Here is a 21,726-nt window from a genome sequence, read left to right on the forward strand (position 1 = left end):
AGGGGGTGGGAGAGGGTCCGGCCCACGCTGCGCCTGGGCTGGGACTCTATAATTATGTTTTCGAAAGCATTGATCCTGTAGTTTTACTTAGGCAAGAATAACTATTTTGACTTATTTAGCTTACTTAATATTGGCTATTGTTGAAAGTGCTATGTTTACAAAGAAAGATTATAAAAATCAGAACATATATTAATGCAATTGAGACTAAGAAAGAATAATGAATTAAAGTGTTAGTTCTTTGAAAAATTAAATAACACTGACAAACCCTTATCCCACCTCCTCAAAAAAAGGGGATAAAAGACCCAAATCCATGTAATTAGGAAGGAAAAGGAAAAAAAATCACAATGGATCCTGCAGAAATCCAGAAGATCATCAATACATACTTTGAGAATTTATACTCTATTAAGATGGAAAATTCAGAAGAAATGGATTCCTAGATACATATGAATTTCCAAAACTGAATCAAGAAGATATAAAAATTCTAAGGGACTCAGTATCAGTTGATGAAATTGAAGATAGTTAAAAAACTACCAACAAAGAAAAGCTCAGGTCCTCGTGGCTTCACTGCTGAATTCTACAAGAAATTTAGAGAAGATCTAATGCTCTCTACTCCTCACACTCTTTAATAAAGTTTAAAGGAAAGTGGTACTCTGAAATTCATTCCTGGAAGCAAGTATAACCCTGATACCAAAACGAGAGAAGGACCCAACCATAAAAAGAGAACTATAGATCAATCTCCCTGATGAACATAGATGCCAGAACTCAATAAGATCCTGGCAAACTGAATGCAGCAAATCATCAGGAAGATTATACACCATTACCAAATAGGATTCATCCCAGGGATGCAGAGATAGCTCAATATATGCAAATAAATAAATGTAATATACCATACTAGCAGAATCAAGGACACAAACCACATGATCAGGGCTGGTGAGATAGCTCAACAGACTAAGTGCCTGCTTTGGCAAGCACAGGGGCCAGGGGGTGCTCTGAGCTGCCAACAGAATCTGGGCGTGGTAGTGCATGCTTGTAATGCCTGTAATCCCCATTGCTGGCGAGGCTGAAAACAGGATCATCACGAGTCTGCTCTGTATAGTGAGACCCTGTACCAAATATATAAATGAAAAGAAAAGACCACATGATTATTTCAATAGACAGAAAAGCGTTTGACAAAGTGCAGCACCTATTTGTGATAAAACCCTATAAAGAATTGGAATAGACAGTCTTTACCTCAATCTGATAAGTCATCTATAACAAACCAATTGCCGTTATCCTATTAAATGGTCAGAAACTGAAAGGTTTCACTTTAGAATTAGGAATCAGACTAAGATGGCCAGTATTGTCACTTATACTTAACATAGTTTTGAAAACATTAGCTACAACAGTTAGACAAGACAAATGCAATATGGATAGTAAAGGAAGAAGTTAAATTATCATGTGCTGATGCTGTGGTACTCTATGTAGAAGACCCCAGAATTAAGACTCCTAGAATTAACAACCAAATTCAGCAGCATAGCAGATATAAAGTCCATGCTCAGAAATTAATAGTGTTCCTGTAAACAAATAACAAATTCACTGAGAAAGAAATTAGGAAAACCTCACCTTTCATGGTAGCATAAAAAAAAAATTAGGAATTAATCTAACAAAGGAAGTGAAAAACCTATACATGGAAAACTACAGTACTCTGAAAAAGCAGATCAAAGAAAATATCAGAAAATGGAAGATATTTCCTATTTTTGGTTAGGCTGAACCAATATAGTAAAAATGGCTGTACTTTCAAAAATTGCTGTGGGAAAAAAGGAACCCTTCTCCTTTGCAGTAGTGTAGACTAGTGCAACCACCATGGAAATCAGTGTGGAGATTTCTAAATTTCTAAAGAAACTAAATAGATAGAGATTCTAGTTGACCTAGCTATTTCCCTTCTTGATATCTTTCCTAAGAGTTAAAAGCATCCTACCACAGTGTTATATGCACACCTGTGTTTATAGCAGCACAATTTCTGATAGTCAAATGTAGAAATAGCCTAAACCTAGGTGCCTTTCTGTGGATGAATGAAGAAAACAAAATTTTTATATACAATGCAGTATTACTCAGCTATAAATAAGGATGAACTTGAAATATTTTTAGGTAAGTGGATTTACCGTGAGACCATACTTTTAAGTGAAATAGATCAGACACATGTGTTAAATATTGCATTGTTTGTTTTATATGTGAGAAATCAAAAGTATAAATAAGGGCCAAAATGTATGATGTATATCAGGAAATAGGAAGAAAATGTTCAAATGGGAAGGGAAGCAAGTGATGGGGGCGGGGAGGGGAAGGAAGTAAAAAACAACAGTGGAAGGGAAAAATGGAAGTGAAGCTTTTTGTAAATGGGGAGAAGAGAGATTGAAGGATGAAGGGAATGGGGAAAAAAAGAATTAAGATGTATTATATACAGGTAAGAATTTCCTATGTTGAATGTGATCCATATCTATGACAAATATGAACTTAAAAATGCTATGATTAATTTGTAATGCTCAAAGCATTCTATATAAGGTGTGTGTGTATATATATATATATATGTGTGTGTGTGTAGTACACATGATTTAATTTGAGAATTATATAATCGTGTAGTATTATTATGATTTTGTTAACCAAAAAGTAGGAGAAATAACTTTAAAGGCAGGGCTTAAAATAGCAGAGATAATTAATGTTCAAAATTTTGGTAGCAAGTTCTAAGGCAGTTTTTATGTTGAAGTAACAGTTTCATTAATCTTAGTGGTGCTTTCTCTAGGAGTCTCTTAATCTGTTTTTAAATTGGATATCATTAATAGTACTTTTGATATGATTTATAATGTCATATCCCAGAAGTATTATAGAGAGGATAAATCTATATACACATGTACATTTTAATGACATTTAAAATAGGCGTGAACCCAAACTGAAATTGTTCTGACTAATGCTGGAGGTTTGGGGTGAAGGAAGATTACTCTGATATACAGTAATTTCTCCTTTCCTATGGCAGTACATTCCAGGACCCCACTGGATGCCTGAAACCATAGAGAGTACCAAAAAAGATATATTCTATTTTTTTCCTGTGCACACCTATTTATGGTAAAATTTAATCCTAAATTATTCTTATTCTTATTATTTTTTTATTTTTTATTTTTTATTTTTGGCGGAACTGGGGATTGAATTCAGACCCTTGTGCTTGCCAGGGAAGCGCTTATTCTACTGAGCCATCTCCCTGGCCCTAATCTTAAATTAGTCAAGTAAGCACAATAACAATACCTAATAATAAAATTGAATATTTATAATAACATGTATACTAAAACTGTGGTGTTGTAGAATCACTCTTAAGTAAAGTAAGGTTTACTTGGACACAAATACTCCAATTACTCAAAAGTCAGCCGGATGATAACCGAGCTGGCTATTGAGTGAATCACGGTCAGGTAACATAGTAAGGGCATGCTGGGCAGAAGGGTAAGTCATGTCCCGAGTGGGACAGAGTGAGGCAGCCCAAGATTCCATTAGACCTCTCACTATGGTGCATAATTTTGTATATTGGTTATTTATGGAATTTCAATTTAATAATATACTACAGAAATTGTAGTGTACTATCGGTATTGTTTTCTTCAGCTAAGTAAAACATCTCTCTCAGATCTTCTTGTACAATGTGCTGTGGCCTTTAAGACATAGAGTCAGGGGGCCGGGGAGATGGCTTAGTAGAATAAGTGCTTCTCTGGCGAGCACAAGGGTCTGAGTTCAATCCCCAGTTCCGCAAAAAAAAAAAAAAAAAAAAAAGACATAGAGTTTCTATAGAGTGTTTGTCTATAGACAAATATTGTCTCTCAATTCTCGTAGGAGAGAACATTTTGTCAAGAGACGTATATTTGATGGATTACTTACTTTCTTTTGATGGGGACTGGAAAATAAATGGCCAGAAATATCAATGGAAGTAAGCAACCATAGTGATATTTGAGACCTAGACATTGCTGAGAATAAGGTTATTGTAGTTCCTCTTTAAATAATAAACTTCATGTAAACTTCAGGAAACCTCCCTGCAAGGACAGGTTTTGAGGGTTGCCCCACTTGGGCCATCCTATTTTTTCAAGAAAGAAGAAAGAATTGCTATTGACAATACTGTGAAACAAAAAGAAACTGCTCAAAAGGAAAAAACAACTGAGATAGGAGAAAGGAAAAAAAGGGGAAAAATATATATACATACATAAGATAGCTAAGATATTTGTACTATTAATTTCTATTAGTTCATTGAAAGGCAAATGAATAATAATAAGGTAAATGCTTATATTGTTCTGTCAGTCTTGCATGTGTATATGTAGTGATTTGAACAACTACTTTGAAGATAACAATATGTAATATAATAACCATGGTTAATTTTCTATCATCCTGTTTTGAAATTCTGTGTCATTTTTATTATTTTTTCTCTTTAAGAGACATTGAATCCTTTTGGATTTTGTCAGAGCCATCTGATAGGTTGAAAATTTGTCTTTTAAATTGAACTCATAGAGAGCTGGCCAGATAGCTCAGTGGATTAAAGTGCCTGCAAGCAGGAGCAGGGGCGGGGGGTTTGATCCCCAGGCCTGCTGTGCTGGCCCCATCCCTATAGCGCGCTGAGACGACAATTGAGACTGGACGTCGTGGTGCACGCCTGTAATCCCAGCTTTTGGGAGGCTGTAAAACAGGAGAATCACTACGGGTCCAATCTAGTAGGGAGACCCTGAACACCCTGTAGACCCCTCCCTAAAATACAGGAAAAAAATGAACTCAGAGATTTTCTTTTACCTGAATGCTTTTGGATTTTGTCAGAGAGCAGACACACAGCAACAGGGAGCTAGTTTCTTCCATTTGCTCAGCTGCTGCTACTGGGATGGCCAAGTTCAGGCCACTGTAGGGAGAAGGAACCACCTGAACAATGCCTCACTTGAGGTCAGGCAAGCATGAACTGGATTTAGTCCATCAGTCCTTGTAAGTATCCCAGATTTTATGATCAATAATATTAGATTTAAGAAAACACTTTTCCCTGTGTTTCCTGCCTGTGCTGTGCTTCTGGGGATGCTTCCCATCTCAGAGTCAGATTACTGTGTTTATATAGTGAACTATTTAGCACATGCTGGTAGTTCTTGCAATTAATGTGAATGATGACATCCTTTGTTAATCATGCCTACTCAGTTAGTTTTCTCTTACTCTCTGGAAAGTAACTTTTCCCAGGGCACCTTGGAGCAGGACAGTGTTCCTAGGACTTGTTTTACAGGGGGGATAAGGAATGTAGGAAGCAATAGAAATGATGAAGTGATCTTTCTTCCCTTCAGGATCTTTGGGAGCCTTCTGATCATGTCTAGGGGTACATGCCTCTTGTGAGCTCTGTAAAGGACAGTGTCTAGTAGGCACATGTAGACTCTAGCAGTGTGGGTAGATACTCTCATTGAAGCTGAACAATTGTATATAGTTGTATATATTCGTATGAAGGAATGGAGAATGTGTGTTGGTTGGAGTTGCTTCTTGTCTCCCAACAATTTAGGTTTTCATTGCTGGGGCTTGAACTCTAATTTTTTTATGTGCTTAGTATGTACAAAGGTTTACCATTGAGCTTCTCTTTCAGTCCTTTCCAGACATTTTGAGGTAAGAGGGGAGGCAGTTAAAGGCAAGTGGACACAGGAGGACAGTGGAAACCTCTGCACCTGAATTTACTAACTGATGCTTCTGTCTGTGGATCTCAGTTTATCTCCTAGTGCCCACCCCTTCCAACTTTATTTCCCAGTAATTTCAGACTTCCTTTGATTTTTTGATCACCTTACTGTGTCCCTGTGGCTTTGCAAATGCTAACTGTGTGTCTTAATTACCTTTTCTCACTGCTGAGGCAAAATACCCAGTGCCCAAAGTTATGGGAGGGAAGGCTTACTCGGTTCACAGTTTGTAGCAGTTTCAGTCTATAGTGGTGTGGCTCTAAGGTAGGGTGGCATGACAAGGAACATTATAGAGGAGAAATAGTTCATGGTGGCAGAGGGCAGGGAAGCGGTGAAGTAGTGAGGAAGCAGGCAGCAAGCATCTACTGCAGCCTCTTTCTTTCCCTTGTAGCGTATCCAGTCTACACACCTGTAGGGCAGGTAGTGCTCACGCGCAGGGTGGGCCTCTCGTTGTCCACACTCAGAACTATGGCAAACCAGTCAGTGAACAGATTCAGTAATCACACTTCATCGCAGCATCACACATCTAGATCCAGCCACCTCTGGAAAGACCCCGCCTATGACGGGATGGGGCTACGAGGGGCCATGTAGACACGAGCACAACACCCTGCTTTCTTGTCCAGTTCCTGTAACCCTGGACACCTTTCTTGGCTCCTTCTTCAGCTGCAGTTGTAAAGCGTTCCCTCTTTCGTGTTCCCTGTCTAGAACAAGTTTGTTTTGTATATTTTTTTCTTTGCACTATGATTCTTGTTAGCTTTTTGTCTTTCTCTTCTACAACTTTTGAGAACAGAGAACAGAATGTGTCTTACTGGCTTTCCTCAGAACCAAGTAGTGCTTATGTGTGCTTAGCCTGAATTGCTAATGTTAATTGAATTGAATCCCTGAAACTCACTTTTTTTCTTTCTCAGAGTTAATTTTTTTTATCGTCATAGACATTTCTTTTTTATTTATCTTTTAATTTTTTTTTTACTTTTTAAAGAGAATGCAGAATAGTAATATAAAATAAAAATTAGAAATAATATAGAACTTCACCAAACAAAATAATATGAATTCAACAATGTTTGTTGTGTTGTATATTGTTGTCTTCAGATTAGTCATTCAGATTACCAGATACATGCATGCAAAATTGGAATAAGAAAGAAAAAAAAAGTTGTAAGAAATTAAGAAGGGAGAAATAGGAGAAAAAATGAAGAGGACAAGAAAACGAACAAACAAAATCAAGCATTAACTGCTCCTTTCCATAGGCCAGCAGAAATCCACAGTACAGTTACCCAAGTCGCCCTGCTTACACGCAGAGATATATCTCATTTGTCTTCTGTACAGTGTAGATGCCTTTGGCCACACACACACACACACACACACACACACACGCATGCTCACACACAGATAGTGTATTAAATGACAAGTTTTCCTAAGGCAGACACTTCTGAGCCCTTTATAATATCTTAGACATGTTTTAGTCACTTTTTGTGTAGTTAGACAAAATGCCCAACAACTGCAATTTGAAGGAGGGGAGCTTTATTCTGGCTCATATTGGAAGTCTCGGTTCTGGCATGGCTGGCCCACCCTAGGCTAAGGCAGTATGGGTAAAGGGTCTGCCAGAGGAAAGCTGCCCACCTCATGGAAGGCAGGAAGCAGAGAAGGGAGGTGGGAGGCGAGGAGGGGTCCGACCCCCTCGAGGTCGTGTCTCTAGTGATCCCCCTCTTCTAGCCCATATCCTGTAACCCATTCGCCTTCTAAACACATGAGGCTGGGGAGTGTATTTTATATCTCAACCATAGTAATGTAATAGATCTTCAATATTTTGCAAGTGGATCAAAGCTAACTTAACAAATTAAAGTGGAAATCTTGGTGAATCATTTTATCTATTTTATTTTTATTAATCCCTAACTTTGTAATGGCCAGCTCCTTTCCTATTAAGTATAACTTATCTACTTTCCTCAGAAAAACAAAAATTTGAGGAAAAGAGTAGAAAAAAATGTTGCGTGACTTACCACTGGGAAAATATGATGTTACAATGATGTTTGTCTTTGAGAGACAATATGGAAAAGAATTAAAAAAAAAAAAAAACCCGCTTGCTTAACACTGACAATACAGCAGTGGCCCGAGGAAGCTGGAAGGTTTCTTTTCCCTCACAGAATAGTCTGGCCAGTGGGTGGTGGCATGGGGGCAGCTCTGCTTCAGGTCCCTTCCTCATTACTTGGATAAAGTGTCTTGTCTTCGTCTGACTTGCTCAGATGACTTGCACTCTGCATTCTAGTGTGTGGACGAGCAGCTTCTCGTGAGGATGTGATCTTAAAGTTGTATATCTTGTGTCGCCTATAATTGTCCAGAACATAGTCACTCGGGCCCTCTGCTGCTGGAAAATGTCATGTCTGCTTGGGTGGCCTTGGGTCTGGCCAGAACTTGAGGGGTTCTGATCACTAAAAGGAATACAGTAAGTTAGATCCTGGGGGACAAACTGATGTCTCTGTCAAAGTTAGGATTTCATTTGCAGGTCAAGGACTCAGCCAGTCTATACAAGAACCTGTCAGAGACTCTCTTATTCATTCACTCAGTATTTACAGATTTACCATGGGCAGGTACTTGGGATGGAAAGATCAAGAAGACTTAATCCAGGAGAAGAGGCAGGCCCATCCTCAGGTAGTGTGAAAGCCACGTGCGAGCACAGTGAGGGACAGTGTACAAAGGGGGCCTCCAGGGCGGGGAAGGATTTCTGAGAGTTGGGCCCTACATACTAGGAGGAGAGGGAGGGGGAGGACTCCCATGTAAAGAAAACAGATGCAGGCAGCCAGGGGAGAGGCAGGAATATGTGTAGGCACTGGATCCCATTCTGGGAGGGTGTCAGGTAGGAGGCAGCCTGTGGGCCTCAAGCCCGGGAAGGTAGGTGGAACACAGTCACAGAGGACTTAAGTGTCCCCTGGGGAGCCATTCTTTTATTGGGGTTTCTTAGATATGTGGGTATTTTGAAGACTGTATCTTCTATGTAGGAGATGTTTAGCATCTCTGGATCCTGGCAGTAACTGTATGTATGAACCTAAGTCACTATGACAGCTGACAGTGACCCCCATGAGACTTACTGTTAGGGAGAGCTGTTGGGGAGGAAAAATCAGTTGGATTTGTTTTAAAGCCAGCCCCTCATTGGTTGTGGGGAGGACGGTGTTAAGAAGCCAGGGGCCTTGAGGGGGCTGTTTGGGTGGGTGGCCAGTCATTCTGTATCCTGACATTGGCAGTGGAGAAGCCCTGGGTTGGGATGTGGTGGTGGTACAGGTGATGTGGGGCACAATGGCAGGATTTAGACAGAAGGCGGGGACAGCCCCCTGGCTAGGATGTGGATGAGGTGCTGTATCAAGTGTGAACCTGTGAGCACAGCTTCACAGTTCACAGGGTGAGGTTGAATTGATTGCCATGGTCACATCAAGGTGGTGAGGTCTGGCTGGAGGCTGGGTGTTTGATGTTCAGGAGAAGGCTTTGGCCAGATGCTGAGTTTGAACATCAGCAGTACTTGCAGGTAGTGCTTGAGAGCTTGAAGGCACTACTTGTTGGAAGGCCACTGGGCCCCGGGAAAGACCAGTGTTTAGTGGCTGGGCAGAGCAAAGGGAACCATCCCTGGAGAGTGAGCAATGAGCAGAGAAGTGTGGAGAGAAGGGCAGTGTATGAAGCCGGAAACTTCCCAGGAGTGGCTGGTCCTGCAACATTGTCCAGAGCATCCAGTGAGAGGGTCTCCAAGTGCATGGGCTGTCTCCTGGGATGTTGCCTGGACACTTACCTCAGAAAGGGGCTTACCCCTTTTGCTTTGTGATAACTTGTCCCATTACTGCCATTATTATTGTTATTTTGATTTTTAATTGTGGATAAAATTAAATTATTTTGATTTACATTGTGGAAAAAGTACATATCTTAGTTGCTTTTCTCATTGTTTAGACAAAAACACCTGATACCCAAAGTTAAAGAGGGCAAGCTTATTTGGCTCAGTTTGTAGCAGTTGAAAGCATAGTGCATAGCTGGCTGGATGCAATGCAGGGTAGCATGGCGGAGGGGCATCAGAAAGAAATAATTCATGGCAGGCAGAAGACAGCAAAGTAGCAAGTGGCGAGCAGCAGCCCTGTCCCTGTTTCATGTAGTCTATCCAGGCTACACCCCTAGGGTGAGTAGCACTCACACCCACGGAGGGCCTTCCCATTATCTACTCCCAGAGCTATGCCAGAGCAGCTAGTGGACTAATTCAGGAATCACACACCCTTGATCGACACATCACACACTCCGGTCCAGCCACCTCTGAAGAAGCCGCACCTGCAGGTGCACGAGGCTTTGGGACCATCTGGACACAAGACATAAAATGTACACCTCAGGTGCACCATTCAGTGGTCTATTGAGTACATTCATACTGGCCATATATCTCTAAAACTTTTTTATTCCGTAGAACTTAAACTCTGAGCCCATTAATCAGCTCTCCATTCTCCTTTTCCATGGACCCTGGCGGCCAGTTTATTTTCCATCTGAGTTTGACTGCTCTGGAAACCTTACACAAGTGGAGCTATACCGTCTTTATTATTTTGTGATGGGTTTATTTCACTTAATAATGTCTTGAAGCTTCATCTGTGTTTTGTCGTATGTCTCGATACTCTTTTGTAAAAAGGCAAAGTGTAATTGTGATTTTGGTAGGCTGTGTTGCTAGTAGCCTCAGTCCATCAGGACAGATGCTCTTTCTTCACACACCTTGTGTTTGGGGTGCTCAGTGGCATTTCTCAGAAGTCAGTCTTATTTCTGTGTATTCATATAGTTCCAGCGTTCAGTTCACTGCCCTCCTCCCTCAAGAACTGTCTACAGAATCTAAGTATCTGAATAGCCTCCTGTTCACTCCCATATGGTGAACTTCGTCGTATGTCGGTCCTGCCCTCAAATTCTAGTGGGAAGTAAGAGCTGTTCCCAACTTTGCTTTGTGTCACCCACCCCCAGCCCCAGTGGAATTGCCAGACACACAGAAATTTCATTTGCATTGATACATTTTTCTCAGCTCTGAAAACATAGGAAATTGTTCCATTAACTTTACTAATACTTTATGTCTCTATTTAGTTTTAGTATACATAATACTTAATTTTTATTATGTTTCATTTCCATTTACAGCTTGCAGTTTAGATGACCTGTTGAGTTAGGGGACTTAAATTGCCACTAGGTGGCAATATTGGTTTTACATTTAAAAACATGTAATTAAGCAATATCATAATCACCCCCTCCATTTAATTTCTGTGGTAGTGGAGTCTAGACTAAAGTGATAAGGACACTTCCTTTTAATTAGTAGATAAGGATGCTCCCTTTTAATTATTAAATAAAGACACTTCTAATTATTAGATGGTCTGTTATCATTGCTCTGAAACCCTTTCTTCAGTTGCAAGTTAGCTGGAAGTACTGAGGTAGTGTGACAAAACTAATCCTTGGATTAATTAGCTCAAAATCAAGGCATATTGGTGCATACCTATAATCCCAATACTTGCCAGGCTAAGCTACGAAGATTGCTGCATGTGCAAGGCCAGCCTGGGCTACGTAGTGAGTTTAGGACCTGCTTGCACTACATACACAGTGAGACCCTGTCTCAAACAACCAACCAACCAACCAACCAAAATAAAATAAAATAAAATTAATTTGCTCACAAGATCCAGCGATTAGTATAATGGCTCAGGTAGTATGTATTTGAATCAACAAGCTTTTTAGTAATTGAAATGGCCAGTGAGATTTTAGAATTTATAATTGTACTTGATACGTGATCATTTTTTAATAATTTTTTTGATACCACATGAGATTAGAAGTTGAGTTTATTGCATGAATAGCACTTTAGATGTCTAAAAATTGTTGTGAGCTAACATATATTCCGTAGATAGCTCTTGAAGGAGAGCAATGATGGCATACTGAACCCTGGAAATATATGAATATAGAGAAATAAGATTGACTTCTGAGAAATAAATGAGGAAATGTGCCAAGCACAGGTGTGTGTCTTTTCTGTCTGTGTATGCTGGGATGATGAACACACACACATGCACACAAGTGCGTACACACACACACACACACTTTCCACCTTAAGGAGGCAGGATGGCTCCCTCGTTGTAACTTGACTGGAATTGTGTTTCAAGAAATGATATACTCTTAAGAAAGCATTGGCAGCTCCCTCTGCCATGGAAGCAGAGTGAGTGGAGTCTCAGCGGCAGAAGTTATTAGGGGTCCCTGGCCTGTTGGTGGAAACATGCTGGTTCCTCAAGGAAGGTCTCAGTGCCACGATATGCCAGCGTGTGTGTGAGCTGTGCCTCTAAAAGTGAGGAGGTCTGCGTCCCTCTTGTCACATATGACCTCAGTATGAAGACTTCAGGTGGCAGATTTGTTTTCTTCCTGGATTTGCCCATTGTGGGCATTCATAAACTGTGCTTGGGACAGGGATCAGCAGTTAATTTTTGTCATTTGCATATTTATCTGAGAGCTCAAAATATCTATGCCTCCCACAATACCAGATGTCTAGAATTGCTGTTTATTTATTTATTACTGCTGGCAGGTTGTGCTTGACTACAAAGCCTGCCAAAAAATTAAGGTGCAAAAATTTAATAGTGTCTGTGATTATGCATCTGCTTTTAGCTATTCTCTTTGCTTCCATAAGTCATTACCTGGGCCTGTTTTGCCTCGAGGTGCTATATAATGTGGTCTTATTAAAAACAGAAACATTTTTCTTTGGCACAGTGTGAATATAAAACAGGAACCGAAACCAACTTTTCACTTGAAATTTAATATTGTACTTGGAGTTGTTGCTAGAATAGTAAACTATTTTTCCTTGTTTTCTAGAATAGTTTGAGTCCCTGTAATGGGTCACTCCAATTTTGAAGCTGTTAATGTATTTTATAGTCAGTTTGAAGTTTATAGTCAATTTGAAGCAGTTGCTCATCTTTACCAAGTATTATTTTGTGTGCAGAATATTGTTCTCGATTGGTCTGGTGCGAAAGGTGAAGGAATTAAAAAGGTGTATTCTAGTTCTTTGAATTACTTGTAAGGTGGATGATAAATATTTCATGTTATAAATAACTATTGATAAGTAGAAATTAGAAGTACAAAGGTACAAATTCACTTAAGTATTAGTTGGTAATCTGTATGTGTACTAGGCATGTTAGTCTGTACTAAAATGACAGATGTGGGTAGTACTTGGGGCCCTTGAGAATTCTGATACACATTTGAGGCTGTTTAATATAGTGCTGTGTAAATACTTAAGTTCCAGAGCTGACCAAATAGCTCAGTGGATTAAAGTGCCTGCTTAGCCAGAGCACAGGGACTGGGGCTTGATCCCCGGCACCACAAGGCGTGCTGGCCCAGTCCCCAGGATACACTGAGACGGCGATTAAGACTGGGCATGGTGGCACACGCCTGTAATCCCAGTGCTTGGGAGGCTGAAAACAGGAGGATCGCTAGGAGTCTGATTTGCATAGAGAGGCCCTGTAGACCCTGTACTAAATACATTAAAAAAAAAAAAACCCTAAAGTTTATATTATACTTCTGTGCATATGAAGCCAAAGAGGATAAAGAGGGAAGATTTTCAGGAAGTAAGGTTGGGAAGAGGGAGAAATTAGCTGGAGGATGTAAGTTTACTATGTAGTTCTAGAAGCAGACATGCGTGGTCAGGGAGGTCACCTTTTAGAATTCCAGGTATTAACTGGTACAGGCAGCCCTGGGGCAAGCATGAAGTACGTGTTGGGAATGGGCTACTGTTCTTTTTAAATTAGAACAAAAAGGAAGACTGGAGAGAAGGGGTATGGTTGGTGAATATGGGGTTCCCAGTGTATATCTGCAGATTGAAGAATACAGATCCCAGAGAAGTGCTATTTTTTCCGAGTTCTTTCTTTCTTTCTTTTTTTTTTTGCCTCCCTGCATTGCAAGATAGGAAGGCAAAGCTCACTTGGAGAAGCACAAGTTGAACATTAAGTGGAGGTACAATTCATAAGAAGGCTTGTGCAATTTGTTCCTAATATGTCAGGCCCTGGAGCTTTTGTTTCAAATGCTATAATGTGCATATCATCTATGAGCCAATTTTGATTTGACATTTACAATCTGACATTACAGAATCCCTTCTTGATGGATTCTCATTATTTTGTTTATTACGTGAAACAGAATGCCAACAGCTCAGTCCTTAGGGATGCTCTTTGGGATATCTTGAATTTATATTGGGGTGGAATAGAAAGCTTGCAACTGAGTCTTCTGTTTTCTCTTCTGGAACCTGGGATCCAGTTCTAAGAGCATTCTACACTGACATCCCTCTTCCCTGGAGCTTCAGAAGCATGTGAACATCTGCCCACAATGATGAAAACTATTGTTCTCCAAAGGAATTTCACAATAGGATTAAATTGGAAACAATGGAGAGAAGATAAAAGGCATAATTACATTGATTCTTGGAGGTATTCATAAAGCAAAGATCCAAGCATCATTTAAATACTCTAAAATGTGAGCTTTCACCTTAGCACAAAAAAACAGGTCATGTTTGGCTAGGGAGTCACTTTGGATAAGGGTGGGGAGGTAAATCTCTATAGAAGGAGGACCCAGCAAGAGGCAGAAGACAGGGTTTAGAATGAAGGCAGTGGGTGAGAACCATAGATATATTATAGTTCCATTTTTTTTAAAGATAACTTGTCAATACCAAAAAAAAAAAATCCAGAAGTGGGAGATGCTTAAGAGTTTTTTGAAGGACATGGTAGATAAACTAATGGTCAACTTGTGACACCCAATTGAACTGAATGAACATGGTTCTGGGCGTGAAAGGCCAACCTGAGGATTGTTGCCAACAGCATAAATGAATTGGAGGGAAAGGTATTGCGCTGTTGATTCTTCTGGGGAGGCTGGTCATTCTGATTTCCTGAAATAAACTCAGGTGTTCTCATCGTCAGAGGAGCTCCAATCCTTGCTGTTGCCAAGGATGGCTGCGGTTCTTTGCAGGGAAGCTCTGGTCTTTGCCTTGGACTTCAGTTCCCCCCAGCCTGCTGGCACAGATAATTCATCCAACTGGCACAGACATTCTAACTTCCATCACTGATCTTTGGGTCTTCCTAGCACAGATCCTTGATACAGATGTGCATGAGATACTAAGCCTTCAGCTGGACTGATGGAGGGCATGGCTATGGGATCCAAACCTTCAGTTGGATTCTTTGGGTCTCTAGTGTGTAGACAGATCTCCTGCATTTGACTTCTTGGGTGAATACTATAAAATAATACTATAAATTATTTATTGTATATTAAATATATTTCCTTATAAATCCCGACTACAGTGCGGAAGAGTAGGAGCAGATATCAGGTGACCTTTTCTGCTTTGGGCCAGATGGAACTAACCTAGCTGTTGAGAAATCTCTCCATCCTCTCTACCCCAACCTACATGTTTTTTGAACAGACATTTCTAATTTTGTTGCCTTCTCTTGTGGGGTGATTCCAAGCCTTATTTAAAACTTGGCAGACTCTCAACCTCACAAATAAATTATTCTTTTTGCTTTTTTGAAAAAATTTTTGGAAATCACCATTTTCTGGAGAAGAGTTAGTCAGGCCTTGGCTCATTAGATTTTTTTTATAAAAAGCTTATTTCTATAAAATAGGCTGAGAAAGCTGGCAAAGCTTTTGCAGATTAGTGTGAAGAAGCCTGAGAAAGATGGCCTTATGGTTTCTATTTTTAGAAATCTGTTTTATTGGCAGGGAGACAGTGTAAGGTACTTCATTAAAAGGTTAGCTTTGAGAATCAGGAGTGTGAGTTATTGCCTCAGCCATTTGATGCTATCATTAAACTTTCTTTTTGAGATGAAAGCAGTTGGATGCTTAATTACTTCGAATTTGGAGGGTTGAAATTGGTAGGCATTAAGTAATCATATTAATTTTTTATTAAACAAGAGATTTATTGCATTGCTGTTGAATAAGAATTTATTCATCTTTTCATTTAGTAAATATCTATTGAATATTTGTACAGGCCCTAGGCAAGATGCCCCAGGGGAAAAAATTTTTGCATACACTTTCACTACAGTAACTGTCCCTTTTAAAATATACCGCTAGCATCCTTAGAAACATCTTTTATACAACTGTCTATAGTAGTTCCATGACTCGGGGTGGGAGTTGCCCAGCAATGATGAAATTTTCCCATTACTTGGGAGGCCATGTCATGAGCCCTTGTCTCTTTTTTGACTTCCCCACTTTTGAACCTATTTCCTGTCCTAGAAATATCTGCTCTGTGTGCATCTGGAGGGAGCTTGGCCACTAAGATGCCCCATCTCCCTGAGGGTACTGGAGGAGGTTCTGTGATCTAGCAGTGTCAGATATTGTCACACAGAGCTTTAAATCTGGAGCCACGAACCCAAAGAAACAGGTCACTTTAGAACTCTTCCCACTAGTAGTGACATTGATGTTCAGTATGTGCAGGTGACTGTGAGCCAAGCTAAGTGCCAGAGCACAGAGGGGGCAGGTGTGCCATGCAGGTGGGACCTATAGTGTGATACCCAGCAAGATTGGCCTCTTCTGGTTGTGGGTCACTGCAAACTGTGCTCTGCCCTGTGGGCAGGTGCTGGACATGGCACCTGTCCCCCATTAGGTCCATTGGAGTAAGCAAAACGGGTGGCACCAGTAGTTGAATTGCTGGAGGAATCAGTGCAGAGTTGGAGCAGTGAGAACACAGGCAAGAGACCTCCAGGCCTGCCTGGAAGAGCCAGTGAAGGTGTAAGCCTGGACGTAGTAGGAGCTTGCTAGACGTCTGCCTTTGGCAGCTTCTCCTGGGGAGAGAAGCAGCACACTGTGGGCTTCACCACATGTAGGCCATTGGATGACGGGAAGGAAGGTAGCTCCTCTGAACTAACATGCTGAGCTCATGTTTGGAAAGGTAGAGTTTGAGGGACAAGTGAGGCATTTAGTTTATCAGGCCAGGATCTGGAGTACAGACAGACTTGGAAACTGCAGTTGTTATCAGAGCTGATGTTTACTGATTGCTCCTTCTCCTCATCACTAATTTATGTCCAGTCATTTCGCTGTGCTATGCTGTTTCCAAGCATGAGCTCATTCAACTCTGAGTTAGTTCCTGTTACTCTTCCCATTTTGCAGAGAGGCAACTGCATAGACATTAAATGACCACCCATGCTCACATCCCTCCTGAGTGGCAGAGCCAGGCTGTATCGCAGTTCTGATGGGCCCCAGACCCTGTTCTGTCCACTGTGAGAGGTGGAGCTAGAATCACCTGTGGGACCAGGGCAGCAGGTGAGTGAAAGTAAGCTCACATTGTTAGTGAACAGTGGCCTGTCCCTACTGTCCATTTTCCTGGCCCCATAGGTTCTACAATATGTGTCCCTGACTTTATCTTCTAGGTTTATTTACTTATTGCCAATGTCTTTCATTAGAATTCAAGATCCAAGAGGGCAGGGACACTGCCTGTCTTTTCACAGCTGTTTATTGTGCTCCTAAAACACATTGTAGGTATTCAATAAATACTGTAAAAACAGGAATAATGCTCATTGTCATCATGAGTTTGCCGTGTGCCATGTGTTTGGTGTATCTTAACTCACTTATTCCCATGACTGTCCTTACCGCACTTAATGCTCACATGGGTAGAAAGGAGATCATGCTGGGATTCAGATGTGAGTACTGTGTCTCCAGGAATCAGTTGCTCAAACACTGATCTTTCCTAATTTTGTGAGTAAATGAATGATTATTTAAAAGATTTATATGAGCTATAAAAATCAATGTAGTAATATTTTTCAGAGTAAATCACTCATAAATTAAAATTTATTAATAATGATGTAACAGCTTTTCTTTTTAGGAAAAGTACAGTTGAGGGTCAAGTCAGGTGTCTAGAGAAGGACAGCTATATTTTAAAAATAGACTCAGGGTTCTGGAAAGTATATTATTATGGCATCAATTATAGTCTATTGATCTGTAAATAAATACTGTATTTTAAAGGCTTCTAAATCTGTCTCATGTATATTCCAGAAAGCTTATTATGCTTATCTCTTATGTACCTACCTCTTATGAGATGACTTTATAACAATAAACACATGTTAATTTTCATCATAATTTATTTGTTACTCTAAAAACTCTGTTCATTGCCTAACAGCTATATAATAGTTGAAATTTGGAGTTACAGTTGAGTTATGGTCAGTCTTGAAACAGAATTTAGTCTGTTAGAACCTTTGCCTAATACTTAACAGATGTGTTGGCTGATGCTTTCTCACTTAGCATTGAGTCTGAATAATGAGACAATTAGGCCATAAACCAATGTTCTTCTGGGCTCCTAGGTTAAATGTAGGGAAGGACAAATTACAGATGCTGGGAAATAGCCTTCATCAGCATAGAATTAAATTGTTACATTTTTTTCCAGACAGAGGCAGAAAGACCAAAGTGGCTCAAAACCAAATCTGCCATATAAAGTTAGTTATGTCATTTAATATTTATTTGTTTTAATCTATATTCAAATTTTAACTTTTTAATTCATGCATTAATTTTTATAGGTATACATTTTTCAAAATTTCCTCTCTATATCAAGAATAATTCCTGTGCTGGACTGTTCCGTCTTCTTTCCCTCTTCTGTCACCTACCCACATGTGTTCTTCTAGTCCCTTCATGGCTGAGTCTGTCGTGGCATTATCTCAGTATGGGTAGAACTTTGTATTACCTTTCAGATGGTAGCATGGTCTGAATAGACTTCATTTAAATGGACAACGGATAGTTGTGCCTCTGTTTATTCCAGACAGCTCTTAGTGATGCTGATGACACATTTTTTCTTTTCCCTGGATTTTGCCTCTTAATGACCCATCCCATGACATTAAAGCCATAAGCTTTGCATCTAAAAGTATTATAAGCTTGTGGTCCAGCACTTTGTTTGAGATTTAATTTTTATGGTGGTGATAGATAGAACATGTTCTTGTAATTCTGAGTGGTAAGAAGTGAAATGAGATCATTTGCTGGAAAATGTTATTGTGCACTTTTTGATTATTTGTCTTAGAGGTGCTGCTGATAAATCTGAATATATGTGTGTCTGTCTGGGTCAGTGTATCTCTGTGCATGCCTGCAAGTGTTGTGTGTGTATGTACATGTGTAACAAAGCTGTTGGATCGTTTGGAGACTGATACTTATAATGAAGATGATTTTGTCTTACTCTTGCATAGATCAAGACCAGGTTTGTCAGTGTCAAGGTAGAGCCTATTTATGCAAATAACAATGTTATTGGCTTCTTTACATGATTGTTTCTCTTTTGTAGCCCTTCTTGAATATATTATAATTTTTAAAGGACAATGAAAATTACTAGGTAATTCAACAGCGGCAGAGGGAAGGCCCTGAGTTATATGTCTTGTACTGAGTAACTGCTATTGTTGGCTTAGTTGTATTTCTTTAAAATGTGCTACATTGTTTGTTTTATTTAACTTTGATTACTGTTTTTACATTACATATTTGTACATGGAAGTTGAAATAAATACGATGTAAAGTAAAAAAATGTGGTTTTTTATACTCAATTCCAAAGATTTATAAGAAAAAGCCATTTTCTTTTTCTGAAACAATAAATATATATGTGATCTTTAAGACCAGTGTGGAATCTATATCAGTGCACTAATGTTTCAGGTATTTAGTGACTTATTCTTAAATTTATCTGTAATGATAGTTGCCAGGAATGTAGTTTTATAGCTAATATAAAACACAACAGAATATAATAAAGCTTGTTAGAGAAAAGCAGTTCAAGCATATTGTATTATAACAACTTGAAATACAGCAGGCAGTGTTTTTACTTTAAGGCTAACAATCATAGCCTTAATATAAATCTCTCTGCATATATAGGTGAATGTTTGTTTATATAACCACAGTTGTGCTTCATTTCTCAACCTTAGTTTCTTCTGTTTATAAATGTATGAATTCCATCATTATACTATTCCTTATGTACCTGACTAATAGTGTACCGTATTTCTAGTACTGAGACCAAAACTTTCATTTCTATGATGTTTTATTAGCATACCTCTTTAAAATGCTGGGCATGGTGATACATGCTTATAATCCCAGTATTTTGAATGCCAAGGCAGGAGTCTTACTGGCAGTTTGAGGCCAGGCTGGACAACGTAGTGAATTTAGGATTAGCATAAACTACATGGTGAGACCCTTTCTCAAAAAAACAAAAAAAGCTGTGTGTGGTGATGTACATACCTATAATCTCAGCACTCAAGAGGCTGAGGCAGGAGGACCACTGTGAGTGAGAGGCCAGCTTGGGCTTCATAGTGAGTTCAAGGCCAGCCTGCACTACATAGTGAAATCCTGTCTCAAAAAATAAAACAAAAGAAACCTTTATTTTTATAGCATTTTGTTTTATCATTTATTACTATTATTTAGAGTATTTTAAATAATTTTTTCCACATAAAGTAGATTAGATATTGTACTTTCTTGTTCAGCCAGAGAGTTTATTTAACATGGTTTACATATAATTTTTTTTTTTGTATTTTACAATGACTTTATTAAAAGCTTTCCGACATTGCTTACATACACGGGTTCGCTCCCCAGTGTGAACATATAATGTTTATAAAATAAAAATATTGGTTTTGTGTCTTTGAGTTATCTCTGATCAGCCCCAGTGGACTCCTCCCTTTCACTTCTTCGCAAATCTGCAGATTTCTGAATGGCTCCCAGTTTCACTGCAAACCTTCTTTGTGGGTCTTGAGCAGGACTGGTGGTGGGGCAGTTGTGTGGATTCAGCCAGGGTACTCCACTTGCGGTGGCTCCTGACACAAATTAGATAAAAGAGAATGAGTGACATGGAGAGAACAGGTTAGAACTCTAGCCATAGCTGTGCCAGTCATTTAATGTGGTGCCCTGTTGTATCCTGACCTATCTTCTTTGATCATTGTGTTTTCAGGAACTCCCCAGGGTCCTCCTTCTCCATCAGCTGGCTACGCAGGAAGGTGCATGGACCATACTTCCATTGTTACCACAGTATGTGTGTTTAACTTAAAATTACTAACATTGCAGCCTCAATTCTCTTGTGTTCACTAGTTTTCTTATTTAGTGGGGGTGTTTTTCCTCAGTAAATGAGATAAATTTGAGTCTTTTATGATTACTCTATGAGCCAGGTTTCCTGATGATTGGTTTTTAATCATGCAAAACTTTTATTTTTAAATGTATTTTTTAAATAAAATTAATCAAATTGGTATTTGAAAATTATTTATCTTCTGGACTGCTGGTATTACAGAGAGAAGGAACATTAAGAACTCCAGCTGTTCCTTACATCAGTACTATAAGAGGAAAACCGCCCACATGTCTCCTCATTTATCACCTTTTTCTTATTTGCCCTTTATCAGTTTCCTACATAACAGTTTTAAATCTTATTGTCAATTCAATTTACACAAAATGATTACTGTAACATATTTCTTTTTGTTAGCTTTTCTATAACATATAGCAGAAATTCATCATGGATTTTCTTCTGTGAAGAAGAGACAAGAATTCAAATTCCAAAACTCTTAGAAACACTCAGACGCTATGACCCATCGAAGGTGAGTACAACTTTGATATCAGCACTTTTCTTTGGGGGCATTGCTTCAAAGCATGTTTAACTTGGATTAAGAGATATTTGTATAATAAAAACACTTGATTTCACGTTCAAATAATATTTGGTCTGGAACCTATGGTAAAAATATTTTCTCTAAGGTTTACAGCTTACGGAGGGATGGGATGTATAATGAGCTATTTTAATCGAAAAGAAGTCTGTTTACATGTGTTAGCAATTTCAGAGATTTAAAAAACAATGCTTAGGATTCTGTGATAGTTTACCCTAGAAAAAAACAAGTTATTTTTCTTTATCAGATAATAGCACATGTATTATTTTATATAGAAATATTTTTGGAGTATTACTCAGTTATAAAAAATGATAAACTCAAAGCCTTTATATTGAAGTGGATGCCACTTGAACATATACTCATAAGTGAAATAAACCGGACACACATGTGTAAATATCGTATAGTTTCCCTAGTATAAGAACTCAAAAGAAGAAATACAAATAGAAAGGTATAATACAAGTAAAAGG

General features: G+C 39.2%; 1 protein-coding gene across 1 annotated transcript in view; it reads left to right on the forward strand.

Moving 5' to 3' along the window:
• Positions 1–21,726, forward strand: part of B3glct (beta 3-glucosyltransferase) — a 113,167-nt gene that overhangs the window by 23,782 nt on the left and 67,659 nt on the right. Inside the window, exons 5-6 of the mRNA XM_023715057.1 lie at positions 20,563–20,639; positions 21,085–21,196. Of these exons, the coding sequence (XP_023570825.1) occupies positions 20,563–20,639; positions 21,085–21,196 (189 nt within the window). The remainder of the gene's footprint in view (positions 1–20,562; positions 20,640–21,084; positions 21,197–21,726) is intronic.

This window comes from Octodon degus, unplaced genomic scaffold (genome assembly GCF_000260255.1).
Source record: "Octodon degus isolate 3935 unplaced genomic scaffold, OctDeg1.0 scaffold00038, whole genome shotgun sequence".
Lineage (NCBI taxonomy): Eukaryota > Metazoa > Chordata > Mammalia > Rodentia > Octodontidae > Octodon > Octodon degus.